A 16068-nucleotide genomic window follows, 5' to 3' on the forward strand; every position below is an offset into this window, starting at 1 on the left:
CACAAGTCTTTGTCTAGGCCTGTTCCATGAGTTTATTTTTTTAAATAATTCCGTTGAAGCATGGTTGGAAAGCAATGTCTTACTTTAATTGGTTAACAGTCATAGAATTTTTATTTATTATTACTTTTGTCAGATTAAAGTTTTTTTCTGTGACCATTGTGAGTTTTTCTTTCATTGATTGAAGGGTACCAACAATTTTGTCCATGTGTGTATGTTTCTACTCAGTAATTCCATTTTAATATTTAATACCAATTTAGTAAAAATACAGCAACAGAGCAAACATGGAGAAGGTTGAAATAGAAGGTTGCTTTTTTGTTGTTTTGTTTTTTGTTGCTTGCTGCGAGAGGCTTGCCTCTAGAAACATTTACAAAAAAGAATCTAGCACGATTTTTTAACATTCCACACAGGTTGCAATGTTATAGCATAACTAATAACCTAAAGATTTCATAATTGCAGCCCTTTATAGCATCCCACTACACCATGCTTGTTCTCTTTCCTTTGGTTGCAAGGTAACAAATTGCTATTCCAGTGAAAATGGCAGGTAGAAGGTTTTGAAATTGTGTCAATAAAAATCAGTGACATCCAGTACAGTAAACTCTGCTCTAATCAATATGCAGAAACAATTCTACTGGTTTACTAAATACTAGGTACCTAAGATTACTGGATTTTTGGGTCAAGCACTAATATCATCTATGGGTCTATCTAAAAATTTACGCTATTTCTGCAATAGATATGTGCTTGAATCAGACAATACCCAAACAGTGAAAACACCCTGAACAAAGGACTTTGGAGTGCTGAGGAATATTTGACTGAAAGTCACCTAATAAAAAGTACCTAATTAGATCCATCTCATATATGTCAGCTTTGGCTTTTTGTATCACTGATGAATACATTATGTAAGTCATCTGAGAGGCTTCATCAGTTCTGCTGAATCGATGTTAACACTGTGTGTGAATTAATTTAAATTGACATGACACCAAGGCCTGAGAGTGTGAAATGGCATTAAAGCACCTTCTGTTCTTCCTTCAGAGACACTTGATGCAGCGTGACATGGTGATGATAATGATTTACTTTGTGCTATGTAATCAAACAAGCATCCAGTGACTTTCAGTTACAGGTAGTCAGCTTAATCCTGAACTGAGGAATCTCACACATTGCAGTCATGAAGCAATTACATTCATCCAGATTTACAAACTAAAGATATTAAATAAGAGCTGGATGGCCTCCACAGTTTTAAATTATTCCTCAATTCGTTCATTTTCAGTAACTGATTTTTTCTGGTCAGAAGTGCATGGACTCAGTTCTGGAATACTGGATGCAATACAGGAATGCACTATGGATGATATGCCATGTACACACATTCACACCAGTTTATATTTGCCTAAGCTATCCACCTACTGGCACTTTTTTTGGAAGCAGAAGTAAAAAAGCTGAGAATGTAGAGGAAACCCACACGATTGCAGGGAAAACATGTGAAATGTCAAATAAATAATAACGTCTCAGGATCAAACAACATCCAGGAGCTGAGATCTAGCAATGTGACCAACTAGGCCACCAAGCTTTAAGATAGTTACACTAGCCACATAAAGCACTATGTACTAAGTAATAACAAATACATTTTTTTTTAAATTACATAAATTGTATGATGCACATATTGCAAACTTGATGATTTTAATGCTAAGTAGTATTTTCATTATTTGTAAGCCTAAAGAAACAAAAAACACTAAAAAAAAAGGCGGTTGTGGAAATTCTGAGTGCATCATTTAAAGCATTCCTTTCTAAAGAATGTAACGTAAGTCAGTTTTTCTTGGGAGTCTAATTGCCCAACCACAGGGAGGGTGAAAGCCAATACCTACTTCCTTTGAGACACATGAAGTCAACTGCATCTTTTTTAACTGCTGGCTCACACCAACGCTTTCCTACAAGGCTACAAGGTTCCCCAGGTTAAGGTCTAGTTTAAGTTATTAATAGTCTCTACTAGATAAACTGATGAAGCCTTAGCAGTTAACATCCCATGTTTCTCTTGTCCTTCCTCAGCTCTCCTTTAAGGCTTGTGACATTCAATGGCTCATGGCTGATTGTTGATATGAGAGTAGAGAGTAAAAGACTCTTTAGTAAATGAAACAGCTTTTGAGATGAAAACTGCAACTGATATTTTCTGTTCCAGATTATATTCATGCTAATAAAAAATGAATAGGTAATTAATGTATTATTTCACTATAAACAATCTATGGGTATTATATTTTTATATAGATAATATATTTTACTAACCTGTAATTCCTGGTATAAAACATTCACTATAAACTGTATACACATTTACTTTGGTACAGAAAGACCATGTCACCATGCAATACATCCCCTTGTGAGTGCTTTGTATTTCAGAGGTTTGTTTTTGTCCCTGTCACGTCACCACCCGCCTTAATCGAAGCACCTGTATCCCATAATTCTTAGCAAATCATGTCATGACCAGCATCAGTCTACAGAGCTACAGTCCATGCCAGCTTATACATCCCACATTCATTGCTATGTTTGATTACTAAAACATTAAAATTCTGAACTAAACTGTAAATGATCCATGTTCGGTATTTAGTCTCATACCTCCATTTTTGTTTGTTTGTTTGTTTGTTTGTTTAAACCAATTCGCAATAATGAACCCTTTCGAAAGGTTTTAAAAATCCCTCTACTCAGACCTAGCCTAGAGTAAACACAATGCCATTGACTGATTTAAATATAGCACACACATATAAAACACCCTAAAGACCACATTACATAACATTATATGTCTTACTAAAATGCAGATCCTACATAGGAGCTGAAGTGAAATAATTTATTTACCTCCCTTACTAAAAGGGAAATGCTCCTGGCAGTTTGTTTCTATGTTCATGTCCACATTTCTGCTATGCTTGTGTCACAACTCTCATGAACAGAATATTAAAATGGCACCGTACTCTCCAGTGTTGCCTAGATAAGGATGGTTCTTTCATTTGAGTAATGAGTAACAAATAGCAAATTCAACATTTCAATAGCTTTCAGGAATATGGGGTCATTTGAAAAAAAAATAGGATACCCTATGAAAGCCTTGTTGTTGTTGTTTTTTTTAATAGTTAAATATATGGACAATTAATCTTCATTGTAACAATATTGCAAGATTCAAGCAATATAACTAAACAAAGAAAACCAAAGAAAATTATTTTTTAAATAATCTATAAAATGTCATTAAAAAAAAATCCAATTTCTTGTGAGGAAAAAGTAAGGACACCCCCACATTTATTTGTACGTAATTTGGATAAAATTACCTACAGGTGTATCACATCAGGTGCAAAATTAGAATGTAAATATTAGAAAAGGTTTGTCTTATTTAAACCTCAGATATTCAGTTTAGTTTGCTCTTAATTGTTGAAGTTAAAGATATCACCATGGTGAGATCCAAAGAGCTCTCTGAGGCCTTCAGAAAGAAGATTGTTGATGTTTGAGTCTGGTAAGGGATATAAAAAGATCTTAAAATAATTTGTAATCAGCCATTTCACTGTCCAAAAATCATTTACAAGTAGAGAACATTTAAAACAACTGCCAAAATGCCCAGGTCAGGGTGTCCAAGCAAATTCTCCCCAAGAGCAGTCTACAAGATGCTTTAAAGAAGTCTCCAAAACCCTAAAATATCATCACAGGACCTACAGCAAGCTCTTGCTACAGTAGATGTCAAAGTGCATAAATTTAATTATCATGGGAGGTGTGCAAGGAGGAAACCTTTATTGTCTAAGAAAAACATGAGGACAAGACTAAAGTTTGCCAAAGACCACAAAGACAAAGGCCAAGACTTCTGGAATAATGTGCTTTGGACAGATAAGTCTAAAATGTAATTATTTGGAGACCTTAACAGAGGACATGTTTGGCATAAACCAAATTTCAGGAAAATAAACTCATACCATCTGTGAAACATGGTGGAAGTGTTATGGTTTGAGGATGCTTTGCTGCAGCAGGACCTGGTCAGCTCATCATCATAAAATCCATTATGAATTCTACATTTATCAGAAGCTGCTTGAGGAACATGTGAGACCATATGTCAAAAAAAAACTGAAGCTGAAGCTGGAACTGGACCTTACAACATGACAATGACATAAAACCTACCAGTAAATCCACAAAGGACTGACCCAAAATTAAAAAGTCAAAGCCCAGATCTAAATCCTGTTGAGATTCTGTGTAGTGATTTGAAATTGACTGTGCATGCAAGAAACCCCTCAAACACACAGCTGAAGGAATTCTGCAATGAAGAGTGGTGGAAACTTTCTTCCAGTTGATGTCAGAAAACTGGTAGATTGCTACAAGTAATGTCTCACTGAGGTTATTTCAGCCAAAAGGGGAAACACTAGCTATTAGGATGCAGGGTGTCCTAACATCAGTTAAAATACTCATTTACTAATGAATGAGTAAAAAAATCTTTTGTTGTCTACATGCAATTATATCACATGAATTATATCACTTTAAATTACGGGTACAAATTAAAACAAGATCAGAAACAATGTTGACCATTAATAAAGAACTGAATATTTAATTGGGTAAATGTTTTTCACATGACTGTACATATTAGACTAGACTTATTCAAGGTAATGAGGTGTGTCACATTTATTTTGTTAATTTGAATCTTTATACTAGCATTATACAACCAAATACCTCCATACAATATGCCCTAAATGCACACTGGATTTAGGAACTGAATGTAAGATATTTTATAAACATTTATGAAAATTGATAATGCTGCTGATAAATATGCAATGCAGAACTCATTGTATTGCTTGGGTCTGTCTACCTAAGGTCTGTTGCTAGGAGCTGAGTGACTTGCGCCTTCCTTCTGGAAACTCTGAGGGGTTGGGCTTCTACCAAGCAGCCAATGAAGCCAAACCACCTTAAAGATGTGGAGTCAGAATCATGCTTAAATTTTTCATTGACAGAGGAGTGTTTGCTTTCAAGTTCATCTCCGAGTACTGTTTTGTTTTTATTGCAATGTAAATGGAGTTGGTCAAGTCTCAGAGTTGTACAGTATAGAGAACTCTTGTCTCTCTTTTTTGTTGTTCATTTTGCAACTTCATTGCTCTCTTCTCCGTTCTCCCATCTTTCCCTTGTTTTTCATTGAGGTCCCCTTTGTCCTTACCTGCTATTATTGGAGCTCTGTACCTCCTGTGCACCCAGGCATAATAAGCAGGACATTTTTAATTACCTTCGGTGCACACGTCCAGAGGTAGGGGCTGCTGATGAGTGAGTGTGTGCAGGAGGGGAGAACAATTAAAGCAAGCAGCAGTGTGTGTTATTGCCACCCTGTTCTCTATTTTCACACATTTCATTTGATGCGCTGGTATGATTTAAAAGGTCACTGTGACTGCAGGGCTTTAATAAAATGACAAAATAGTCATAATAGTGCAGTATAGTGCTCCACTGTGTGGGAAATACAAGGATGAGTCTGCAACAGGCCTCGGAATTAAATATGACAGCTCTGTTCAAGCAAGTAGAAACACATCAGGGGATTTGTTCTTCTTCATATCTGATCCACATGGAACCTATCAGCTTTTGTTCTGATATTACAACAACAGCAATAATAAAAAAAATATATCTAGCTTGATACATTTAATAAAAATAAGCCTTTATTTGTCACATATACATTATAGTTTGTTAGGAAGTTGGAGTCTGAGCAAAGGGTCTACCATGACTCAGTGCCCCTATAGCAGATAGGGTTAAGAGCCTTGCTCATAGAACCAACAGTGGCAGCTGTGGATACATTCTTACAGCAAGTGTGAAAAAATCTCTTGAAGTTAATGGAACAAGCAGATTTCATGTCCTGAACTAGAAGGGCTTTCTTGTAATTTCCCAGTAAACAAATTAATTAAAGTCAAAATAATCTCTTAAAGCAAAACAAAAGAATTTTGTTGGTAGGCTAGACTAAAACTTAATGCAGTTCACAGTGATATGACTCACAATATCACATTTTAGTTTTTCTGACCTGCTGCACTAAACACTCTGATAATAAAATCATTTTATACCTATATAAAAAATATATGGCCCCATGAGATTCCCATCCCTATCATATATGGAAATAAAAATAGCTAGCTCCCATTTTTTAATGTCAAATAAGAATAATATGCCTCAAATCCTTTCTCTCCTTGCCTTGATATTGTTGTTGATTCAGTTTAGAGACCCCGTGAGATCAGCCCCCACCGTTCAAAACCACTGTCACTAGGAACAAAACTGGGAGTGGCAGCACAAGCCCTCTACAGTAGCAGACTTAAGAGGACCAAAACAAATGTTGCTGAGATGCTTTTATCACAATAGTTTTATCAAAACTGTACTTATCTAATAATGTCTAGACTCCCACTAGAGCAGAATACAACATTAATTCACCAAAACTTGAAAGTCTACATGGCTGTTTACATTCATATTTACATACTGGAAGTATATAAACATTTTGTTTAGAAATACATTTCATTATCCTAGAGTCATAGAATAACAATAGAGACAAAGCAAGATTAAGTGATGTATATAAGCATATAGCATATATTTTACAGAAAGTTATTATCGCTAACGAAATAAGATATTTTAAAGCATTACATTTACATTTACATTAGCAGTCTACATGGAGAGGAGTTGAACTCTTCACACACTACAGACTGAGATTCTTTCCCAAAGCCTGAACTAAGCCTGAGGAGCTTAATCAAGCATCACAGCAAGGAGCCTCAAAGCATCCAGACCTGCCAATCACTTAGCTCTGTGCCATTCTCCAGCTTTGTGGAAACCCAGCTATTGACCCATCTCCAGGCAACAGACCAGACAAAGCAGGGCATAAAAGAGATTCTCTGGGCCCAGACTCCCACTAACAGCAAGTCATTCATCCCGCAACTATGGGACTGGCCTCATTCCAGCCACCAGAGTGGACAAGTTCATTCATGACCTCACCCATCTACTTTCCACATTACTGAGTCTGAATCTCAATGCCACAAGAGAAAATGACCTGCACACTGATCTGCTACTTAACCCTCTTGTTCTGTTTGCAGTTTAGAAATGGATGTCCGAATAAATGATTTCTTAGTGAAAATAAGCTGAACTTATCAAGACTTTTGCATTGTAGTAAATTTTAAAACTGGGCATGGGGCAGTTATACACTAGAATGAACGCTAAACTGAGATATTTAGAAAATAAAATATCTGGACTAAACTAAACAAAATATCTCGGCATATCAAAAGATTTAGGCCAAGAATATCCAAAATATCCAAACCATCATTAGGTTCTGTAAGCAATGAAAGGTAGGACGCCACATGGTAAGATTCAGCACTTATTACCTTAAAATTCCTTCTGAAACGTTGATGTAATATTAATGTCATCAGTAGGTTCTTTAATTATAAAATTAATATTAGTGAACTCTCATTTGATTTTAATAGAATGTATGAGTCCAATAAATGCTAATTCAATGTATTGTTAAAAATAAATAAACAAATCGTTCTTGTTTATTCTCTGATTTGTATTTTGTTTCCTCCTGGAATTTTAACCTTATCCTGCTGAACATGGCCATCTTGCCATCCTATCCACCATTCTCATTTAACCTTGTTCCTGAATGAGGCACAGCACAGCAGTGTAGAATTACATCCCACAGAATTTGTTCTTTAAAACACCTGGCCAGCATGGTGTACCTGCTAACAGAGAGATAGTCACAGGTTTCCTGATGTTTCTGTTGACTTTTCATTCATCATGACATGGAAACTCCATCAGAACTTTCAACACTTTGTTAGCAGGCTCTGTGAGAGAAGACATCGCCATGTTACAGTACCTCACTCAATCCATCCCTGATGGTGGAAGTGGTGTTGGGCTAAACTTTAAATATTTTACAAGGCCTCATCCATTATTGACCAATGGCTTTGCAGGCTAGAAATCAAATCTGCCTTAGTTTTCGTTCGGTCTGTTTCTTTTCAACAGCCCTGGGTTTAGTAACATACACTCACACACCCAAACAAGGCATGACTAGAACAAATGAGCAAAACAAGAACAGCCTAGTAATGATGTGAAGAGTGAAAATGTTTGTTTAGAAGTATGTAAATCTATTAATATAAGTTGTGTGCAGAGCAGAGATTCAGGCCAGAACAAAGCTAAACATCTAGTTTAACATATATGGGTTGTAGTTAAAGTGAATTAACAGATAAAAGTGATTACTTGATTTATAACACTATACTCACATAATAACATATTTAGGCAAAGTAGACCTTTTCAATATTACATCAATTAATGTATAATATGCTATTTTACAATATATTTAACAACAATAGTCATGTAGCATTAAGCTATTCTGTTCCTAATATATTACTAAATAAATGCATATTTTATTTTATATATTATTTGAGGATATGAAGCTACTGTAGTGGGTGCAAGTGTTGAGGATGCAGAAGATAGGGATAGGTGGAGAGAGATGATTTGCTGTGGCGACCCCTGAAGGGAAAAGCCAAAAGAAGAAGAAGAAGAAGATATAAAATTAAATAATATACAAAATAAAATAAGCATTTATTTTATATATTGTTTAATAAATGTCCCATAGCTGTCTAATATATAAGAATGCATTTACAGTTCCTTTAAAAAAATTCTCCAGCTCACCTCTGTAGTTTGAATTAAAAAAAAATTAATATAATTAATTCTATGTATAACTATGTAATATATATTTGTACAATGTATTAATTCTGACCATCAACCTGTTGATATAGGAGTAAAAGACCTGGCGTCCCTGTGTCTGACTTCAAAATATTTATTTCTCTTTTTCACTTGAATTACTTCTGCACATTTTTCATAGCAAGTACATTAATAAATAGATGGAGATTAACAGATCTGCAGCTCTGCAATTTCCTGTCTAGTCTGCTGACCAGTCAACTGCATCATCATAAACAGCATCTCAAAATGGCTGCTCTTATGAAATCATCCTAGAACAGAGCAGCTACACACCTCATTGAAAAGTACCAGTCTGCTGCTAAAAAAAATGCAGTATTCAAGGGCTTGAAACAGAGGCTTATTTGTGAGGTTTAAGTGGAGTCATATACTCACTGGTTGTGTTCCCTGACATCTGGATGATGCACTTGCTGTCTTTGCTCATCTCCCGCGAGTTGAAGGGGCGAACCCGCACAGCCACCTTCACCGAGGCCCCCGCCATGGTGCCTCCTTATGGCTCCCACTGTCTACACCAACAGACACACACCTGTGGGTGGGACATATTCCATTTTCTTATTAGCATTCTCTTAGACAATCTTCAAAATAATAAAAACTTTAAATTTCACTATTAAATACATAAATACATCCAAAGTGAGTACAAAATAACAATTCAAGACTGAAATCGTAGATTTTTCTTTGCTACTCAATATCTTCCTTTCCAAGAATCTTTCACGGTTCTTTCACATAGAAGACAGTCAACTAGGATGACCTAGCTAATCCACTGCAAATTAAATTACATAGTTTTTAGTAGGAATGGGAATTGATCTCAGCTCCCAAATTGCATAGCAACTGCAAATGTTCTGGAAGATGTCACTGTGTGTGTGTCTTACCAAAAGAAAAAAATTAAGTTTGCCCATACATACAGTAATGGTAATATTTCATTGTTTTGGGGGAGAGAGAGAGAGAGAGAGAGAGAGAGAGAGAGAGAGAGAGAGAGAGAGACTGCATTATCTCGACAGAAAAATCAGTTGAAAAAGCATTTTGTCAGCTACAGTTATTTGAAGGTAGGTACTGGGTCCTGCAGCAACAAAAGAACTGCTGGTGTGGCTAAATGTCAGGCCGCTTCCTAGGGTTACAATGACCCAATAACACAAATAGTCACACAGACACACACACACACCCACACACACACACACATACACACATAGCCATTGAACAGACCCAGCCATTGAACGCTCCAACAGCCAGAGTGCACAAGCAAAATGGAAGCATAGGTCCTTTATTATGCCAAATATCTCTTTTTGATTGAGCTAGGTAACTAATAAACAACATGGAGTGTTTACTAAAAAATCACTCTCCTGTAGCTTTATTTAAATAAGATAATATGTAGCCTTGTGTGGGCCGGCTGGTTGAAGATGCACCATTTTCTCTCTAAAGCAATTTCCTGCTGTGCCACGATCTGCTCATGCCAAATGAGTTTTACTGCAAGAATACATACTCGTTATTTTTTGCCTTATTAAAACCATAGGCCTACTTGGTATTATAATAGTCCTAGTCCCCATGGCTTGTGCAGTTTTTTTGTCATTTTTTATATTTTTTTTTAAGAGTCGTGGTTTAGTACGGAAATTAAAGGAAACTTGACTTTCTTGCAAAGGTGAGGTCAGATTCTAGTGATTCATTTTCTAGAAATGCAGCTTTGACGTTACTTCCGGCTGCTAGATTTTCATTCTTATATGTTTTAAATTGTATTAAAAAATGTCTGATATGGTGATGATTCCTATAAAGATGATTTATTTGTCACTCATAGAAGGAGTCTCCAGTATGAATGCATTGCAACAGTCAGAGTTTACAAAGAAAAGCAAATAGAAGGCAAAATATAGTAGCGTTCAAATCAGGTTAGCTGGTTAATTTTCAGTTACATTTTCAATATATTTACAGTACAAGCATTTCATTTGTTTTACTGTAGTTTGTTTTATCTGCATTGGAGACTTGTTTAATTGCCAAATAATGGTGTATCCATGTGGCAAATTTAGGATAACATTTACACTGGAAACAGTCAAGTCACAGCTGGGTTAGGGTTAGGGTTAGCGTTACCATTTCGTCACTAAAAGATGAATATCATAAGATCACTGCAAGATAATGCAAGAACTGCCATTGGGGTGGACTGAGATAAGTAGCTTAGCTCCAGTCATCATTACATTTCACTTGTCTCACTCTCTCTATATATACAGTATAAATACACACAAACACATGTTTATATATAAAAGCAACTAAAATGACTAATGTCCAAATATTGTGTGTGGAGGGGTGTGCAAAGTGAAAACACTTATGGTTGTTTCGATTTACCACAATACAGAAAATGATGATTATAAAATTAAGAAGTGATTTTGTAGATCATGCCAATTATCTTTGCGAAATGTTACCAAAAGTAGGCTTTATAACCTATAACCTTCATCTCATCAACATTACAAAACCAATGTATACAATATACAATGAAATTGCTGACATCATTCAGTGTTGTACAGCCAAATTAGCTTAAATGATCATATCCGGTAATTTGACCCCATGCCTCACCTGGAGTGTGTAAAGCCTATGACGTCAAATACTGACAGATTTTTGGTCTTCTACTCGCCTGCCCACACTGTGGATGACTATGCATTTATCACATGCTCAAAATAATAATAATCTATAACCCACACAGAACTCATATTAATGCCAGCATCTGTTCAGATATCCTATAAACCTCTTTTATGCCTTTATCACGACTGTTTTTTCTGACCTCTCAGTAGCCGCACCCGAGAGCAATTCCACTTTGTATATTCAGCCTCATAAAAATCTGCATTATCCACAAAAGGACAATATCAAATAGAAAGCTCTTACCTTTACAGTGCTGTATTTGTCTCCTGAGCTCTTTACTACACTGTAGATCTGTTGATTTTCTCCCAGCAAGGGATGTCTAGTTCTGGGACAAATCAAAGAATACCCCCTGTGTCCTCAATCCCCTGATGAAGAGGGAGGTGTCTAAGAAAGGGTGAAAAGGGGTGTCTGGATGCCCAGCAAGGCCTGCTTGATCCGGGAGGAGGCTTTTTAAAAGGAGAAGACTTGACGTTGTCTGTAATGCAGAAGCCAAAATGGCTCTGCTGGCTGCTCAGAGCAGTGATGCTGAGCCTGACTAAGCCAGTGACATCATCACCGAAGGAGGCAGCGCTAGCAATGCAGCACTGATGGACAGAGAGAGAGCAAGAGGGAGAGGTGGAGGAGGAGCAGAAAAAAGGGGGAGGGAGAATAGCTGATGAACAGAGGGAGAGAGAGAGAGGGAGAGAGAGAGAGAGAGAGAGAGAGAGAGAGAGAGAGAGAGAGAGAGAGAGAGAGAGAGAGAGAGAGAGAGAGAGAGAGAGGGAGAGAGATTAGGATCCCCAGGGAATGTGGCACACACAATAACACAGTGTTCTTCATCCTAAATCAAATACAGCGTCAATATTTATAGTGAGATAAATCCAGAAAAAAAAGTATTTGTGATCACATTTCTGACATTTTTTTATATATATATATATATATATATATATATATATATATATATATATATATATATATATATATATATATATATAGTGTGTGTGTGTGTATGTGTGTGTAGATTACATTATTATTATTTTTTATTATTATTATTATTTATCTTATTATAATATAAGATATATACCTGATAATAGTAATAATAATAATAATAATAATAATAATAATAATAATAATAATAATAATAATAATAATAATAATAATAACAATAATATTTTATTATACTCTTATTATTTTATTTATTTAACTAAAACTTTAAATAAAACTAAAACTATCCTGCATTTTTATTTTAGATATCAAACTACTTTTATCATATATTTGAAAGCCTCTGCTAAACACTGATTCACTGAATTTACAGTGACTCAGCTTAAAAATTTCAAATCACTCTGAAAGAATGTTTATTCAGTGAAAACATTAGAGAACTGTGTTTGCTTACATAACCATCCTATGATCAAATGAACATATTCCTAGATCATTTAGATAAGTGCTATGAAAATCTTCAATTGTATAATAAATGCTGTATATATTCTGCAGTCAGGCAGCTGTTGGTTTCTTCACATTACAAGGTAGAAGGCTCTGAAATAAACAAGGACAACTATGAAATTGTACAGCTTTTTAACACAATTGTTATTTTAAGCAAATAAAATATACTGTAACAATTATGTGTGGAAAACAAGCTATGTCAAAAATACAAACAAGCAAATTATATTACTGATAAGACTGAATATCATGGAGCATGTGTCATGCAGTACGTAAGCCTAATATGTCAGACTTCCTGAGTGGATTAACAATGCTGAATTATTTCAGTAAAAGACGCAGGCACAGGTTTATTGTTTGATTTGCTCAGGCATAATGGAGGACATCAGAGGCAAAGTGACTGAGCATTCATCCAGAATATACCACAGTAGACCAGGCAGATGCCACTCGGGTTTCAGCCAGACTGAAACACAATGCAGTCCATACACTCCTCCCTTCATTACACACAGACCAAGCACAAAACAGTTTCTCTTGCTTTCTCTTGTCTGGGTCTTCTTCTGTTTTTTTTTTCTTCCTCAGACCACATTCTCAGTCTTTATTCACTCCATCCTGTCAACAAACCATATAGAAAATCTAGGAACATGTATGGATTATGTACTGTACTCCCTATAGAATGATTAAGCTCAGTGTGGACACTCAGCAGTACAGAGCAATGAGAGAGTACTTTCTCTTTCTCTTTTTTTTCCTTCTTAAATGGCTTATCTTGCCAATGCAGACATCACACACACTGTTTCCTGTGTGTGAATGAGCCAGGTTTTTAATTACAGACAAGCATCTTAGACATCATCCATCACAAATAACACTGTAATAACACTGATGTTGAGCATGGTGCTATGCTACCATATCTCTTGCCTGTATGTTTCTGATCAATAAGGGTTAAAGGTGAAAAAGCAAAAGGATAGAATTTCCAATAATTTGACCAAGGTCTGGATGTATCTTCTCTATCTCCTTCCTTCCGTTCCCTTCCTCCTTCCTTCCCTTTTCCAGTTCAGCTCAGTAGAGCACAGCTCTGAATAATTTATTTCACTAAAGAATAGTTGCTGAGGTCTTGCCACATCAAATACATTTAAAGGAACACACACACCTGAAGAAAAATATACAGCAAATATATACAGTCATGATACATTTGCAAGGGAATTCAGAATGTTCTATATGATATTAACATAATCATATATCATATGTATTTAAATCAGATGTCATTGTGGGGAAAAACTGTAACAGAAACTGTGATGGTCAGGTCATATCATATGCATTATGAACCCACAAAAACTCCTATGAACATAACAAAGCAGTAAAAAAAATATTTATATCAGTGGAGCACAAGGTCCATCCCAAATTAAAAGTTTTATGTATGGTTTATAGCAGGATATGAAGCAATTCAATGAGTGATGGCCCTTTTTTCTCTAATCTCAAGACAAACAAACCAGTCCTCATTCACCTTTGACCTTTACAGTATATGCACTATTCATATTCTTTGTGTCACTGATAAATATTTTATACATGAGGCTGTCAGAATATTTTAGCCAAAAACCTGGTTTGCCTCTGCCAGGAGGATACAACTTGACCATAACTTCATCTTTCACCCTGATAACAACCTTAATTATATATCCAACATGGTACAGAACTGTTTGAGTGTTCTGTATGGAGCAGTAAAGTAAGATAATCCACAAGACTCTTTTAGAACTTACAGAAGCTCCAAATATATTTTTGAAAATTAAACAATATCTGTAAATATCTCTGTATGATAGTTATTTTTTTTATATAATTTTCATGGAGTTCTCTGTGCAGTGACTGAAAAGCCTTGCAAGAGTTTCCTCATAATTCTGCAATAACAGGTCAACAAACCTTGACTTTTGTGTGTAACTTGGTGCACTGACCCCAGTCCACTGACAATGTACAATAATTTGATCCAACACTTAATTTTAATGCACAGTTCATTTGAATTTTGTTAAAATAATTTATTTGATAGTCAGTCCTTGTTTGAATTCAATTTTACTTTGAATTCAAATTTCACTGACATTTACTGTATTTCTGAGTTCTGATCATGAATACGTGAAGTATTTGCTTTCATGAGGTCATGTTTCTGAGTGGCTAGTAATTGAGATATACAATATGTCACTGTGCAGAAATTGTCATCTTGGTTTTATATTTGACATTCATTGTACTTTCGAGATTCTCTCTTCTATTTCTAAGGAAATAAATGAAAAGGAAAAAATGTGTATTTTCTTGCTTTCATTTACAGCATTTAGCAGACATCCTAATCAAGAGTGACTTACAATTTATACAACTGAGCAGTTGAGGGTTAAGGGCCTTGTTCAGGGGCTCAGCAGTAGCAGCTTGGTCAACCTGGGACTTGAACTCATGACCTTCCAGTCAGTAGCCCAAGACCTTAACCACTAGGCTACGAAAATCCTGAAAAAGAAATTTCATCTTTCAGAAAAGCAGATAAAAAGTTTTATAGCAATGGAAGGGACTAAAAAGTGTATGACACTTTTAACTAAGTAACACGTCAATTTTACACCATAAATAATAATGTATTTTTTTTTAAATGTGCAAATTATAGAATTTAATACAAAATGTACAAAAACTTAAAAGAACACACAATACATGGAAAAAAAAACTAATTTTTATTTTCCTTGCATACATTTTACGGATTCTTGCACTTTCTTCTATTTTATTTTTGTATTTTACTCTCTAGCAGTTTGATTTGCTCTTCTTAAGATCTTAAGTATCTTAAGATAAAAGTCTCCATTGGTCTACTGGTTCCACTGGAGATGTCACTCTTGCCTGTCTTCAAAACTTGACAGTCCTGAAAAGTCAAAATTTCAACAGTTTGATGAAACCAAATAGATGAGCATATTACTATAATGATGGTATGATCTTGTCCAGTTCACACATAAGAAGCATTAAGTGTATCAATTAAAATTCAAACACAAATGTATATAAATTTACATGCACCTGTGCGTAACCATCTTCTCACCTGCCCTGGACAGGTTCAAACACTAACAGGCAGAGCAGCACGTCATTAACGTCATCTACGTCCATATTATTGATTTGCTAGAGAAGGGCTGTCATTTGACAACCAGTGGACCAATAGAGTCTTTTATTCTGCCCGCCCCTCATTTACATAAAACTCTACTTAATATTTTTAGAATGGCAAGTGAGCAACCTGGAAAGAACAAAGAAAACTGAAGCGTGAAAGAAGAGAAAATATATGTAAATAACAATAAAAAAAATACATTTTGCTTTTAATTCCCAGTATCCTTGACTTCTTTTATATTATTATTT

At 35.4% G+C, this 16068-nt stretch overlaps 1 protein-coding gene across 17 annotated transcripts in view; it reads right to left on the reverse strand.

Annotated features, from left to right (window-relative positions):
- kif1aa (kinesin family member 1Aa) overlaps positions 1-11887 on the reverse strand; it is a 55006-nt gene extending 43119 nt beyond the window's left edge. For 10 of the 17 annotated variants that reach the window (XM_047813932.1, XM_047813939.1, XM_047813948.1 and 7 more), the window contains exons 1-2: positions 11551-11887; positions 9067-9217 (exon numbers count right to left, since the gene is read on the reverse strand). In XM_047813932.1, the coding sequence (XP_047669888.1) occupies positions 9067-9172 (106 nt within the window). In that variant the 5' untranslated portion in view covers positions 9173-9217; positions 11551-11887. The remainder of the gene's footprint in view (positions 1-9066; positions 9218-11550) is intronic. The other 7 variants (XM_047813947.1, XM_047813946.1, XM_047813945.1 and 4 more) reach the window with 1 other exon arrangement.
- Positions 11888-16068: the final 4181 nt, after the last annotated feature.

Source organism: Tachysurus fulvidraco, chromosome 5 (genome assembly GCF_022655615.1).
Source record: "Tachysurus fulvidraco isolate hzauxx_2018 chromosome 5, HZAU_PFXX_2.0, whole genome shotgun sequence".
NCBI classification, from domain to species: Eukaryota; Metazoa; Chordata; class Actinopteri; order Siluriformes; family Bagridae; genus Tachysurus; species Tachysurus fulvidraco.